The following is a 2,058-nucleotide window of genomic DNA, read 5'->3' as shown; positions in this document are numbered from 1 at the left end:
TTCAAGGTCAGGTGTGTAGGAATCATTCCCAATTAATTAATGAATGTCTTAAATATATATATATATATAGTTTGACGGTGTTAATTCCTTGAACAGGTACAACTGTAGCCAGGTAGGGCTGGGATCTCGAGGGCTGGACGCTGGGATTAGCGTTTGGGTTAGAAATTGAATGAAGATTGAATCCTACTGTTCCCATTTTTCTAAGGTGTGGCTGTCTACACTAGTTGAGGATTGACGGGTGATGGAGAGAGGGAATGGAGAAGGGCGAGCAATGGAAACGATGAAGGATTGGATGAAGAAGAAGATGAGATAAGAAGAAGGTTTCTGTGTTGTCTTTCTGCCATGGATGCGTTTGTTGATATCCCATCGAATCTGTCCCATGGTAAAATCAACTGTACCAATGCTTTTGTCCGCATCAGGATTGGGTATTTTATGGTGGAAGTCTTCACAGCCTTCTGTGCTGTCGTGGGGAACATTTTTATCTGTGTTGTCGTGGTCAGGAGACGGGAGCTGAGGACAGTGACTAATTTTCTTTCCTGGTGTCGTTGGCAGTGGCGGACCTGCTGGTGGGAGCAGTGGCCATTCCCTGTGCCCTGCTGTCCGATCTCGGCTTCCCAATGTGCCGCTACTACCTCTGTGTCCTCATGCTGTGCTCCATGCTCGTGGTTACCCAAGCCTCCATCTTCGGCCTGTTTGCCGTGGCGGTGGAGCGCTACATCGCCATACTGGAGCCCCTCCGCTACCGGCAGCTGGTGACGCCCAGGAACGCGGCGCTGGTCGTGCTTGGCTCGTGGGCGCTGGCGGCGATCATCGGCTTGGTGCCGCTGATGGGCTGGCGCAAGTCGCCCGGGTACAGAGGGACCTGCCTCTTCCACGATGTCATCGACCAGGCCTACATGGTCTACTTTAACTCATCGTGTGCATGCTCCTCCCGCTGCTCGCCATGTTCGGCATCTACGCCAAGATATTCACGGAGGCCAAGAGGCAGATCCGGAGAATCGCCGAGAGAGACGTGGGACATCAGCGTGGAGGAGAAGCGACGGAGGGTTGTCCGTAAGGAATTCCGGACGGCAACCTCCCTCTTCATCATTCTTTCTGCTTCACCCTGAGCTGGATTCCTCTGCACATCCTCAACTGCATCGAGCTGTACTGTCCCCATTGCACACATCCCAACCCCTCTCATGCTAACCACCATCATCTTGTCCCACGCCAACTCAGTCATCAACCCCATCGTCTACGTCTTCAGGATCAAGACCTTCTGGGATGCCTTCTGGGACCTCTTCCCTTGCCTGGGGTTCATCGACAAACACTTCAAATCAACTTTACCCGAGTGGTCCAGATCGAGCCGTTCGGGAACAGGAGCGGTGCATTGCCGGGGAAGTGAGACGAGGAGAGGAACCTCTGGGAAACACTCCCCTACCCAGTAGATCATGAAGAAGGGACCAGATCCGAAACGTTCACCCATCCACGTTCTCCAAAGATGCTGCCTGACCGCCGGGTTGATAGAGGCATGCAGTGTGGAAAACAGGCCCTTCGGCCCAGCTTGTCCATGCCAACCAAGATGTCCCATCTACACTAGTTCCACCTGCCCACATTTGGCCCATCAATATATATCTATACACGAAAACTCTTGTTTGTTAGTTTGTTTGTTCCAGAACTACAGCCAAACCGGTACACGATAGCGCGACAATTCTAGGCCCACCTTACTCACCATCGTCCCTTTGGTGCTAATGGAAGAAGTTTCATTGAAATCGGGGTTATGTTTTTAAAGTTATTCACATTGTAAAGTTTAAATCTATCTCAAATGCTATCGTCAAACGCTCATCATAGGTTAACCCAATCACCCTGGGATCATTCTTGTAAACCTCCTCTGGACCCTCTCCAGAACCAGCACATCCTTCCTCAGATACAGTGCACAAAACTGCTCACAATACTCCAAATGCGATCTGACCAGTCCGTTATCAAACTCGGCATTACATCCCTGTTTTTGTATTCTAGTCCTCACGAAATAAATGCCAACATTGCGTTTGCCTTCCTTACTACCGATTCAACTTGCAA

General features: G+C 50.5%; 1 protein-coding gene across 1 annotated transcript; it reads left to right on the top strand.

Moving 5' to 3' along the window:
• The first annotated feature begins 278 nt into the window (after positions 1 to 278).
• Positions 279 to 1,384, top strand: adorb1a (adenosine receptor B1a). The gene is given in 7 exon segments (XM_078430942.1): positions 279 to 531; positions 534 to 909; positions 912 to 1,015; positions 1,017 to 1,089; positions 1,092 to 1,159; positions 1,161 to 1,314; positions 1,317 to 1,384. Coding segments are annotated over 7 exon segments (1,032 nt in total). The 5' UTR covers positions 279 to 342.
• Positions 1,385 to 2,058: the final 674 nt, after the last annotated feature.

The sequence above is a fragment of the Rhinoraja longicauda genome, chromosome 41, assembly GCF_053455715.1.
Source record: "Rhinoraja longicauda isolate Sanriku21f chromosome 41, sRhiLon1.1, whole genome shotgun sequence".
Classification (NCBI taxonomy): Eukaryota; Metazoa; Chordata; class Chondrichthyes; order Rajiformes; family Arhynchobatidae; genus Rhinoraja; species Rhinoraja longicauda.
Note: the sequence above shows the minus strand (reverse complement) of the source record. Positions and strands in the feature narration are given on the sequence as shown.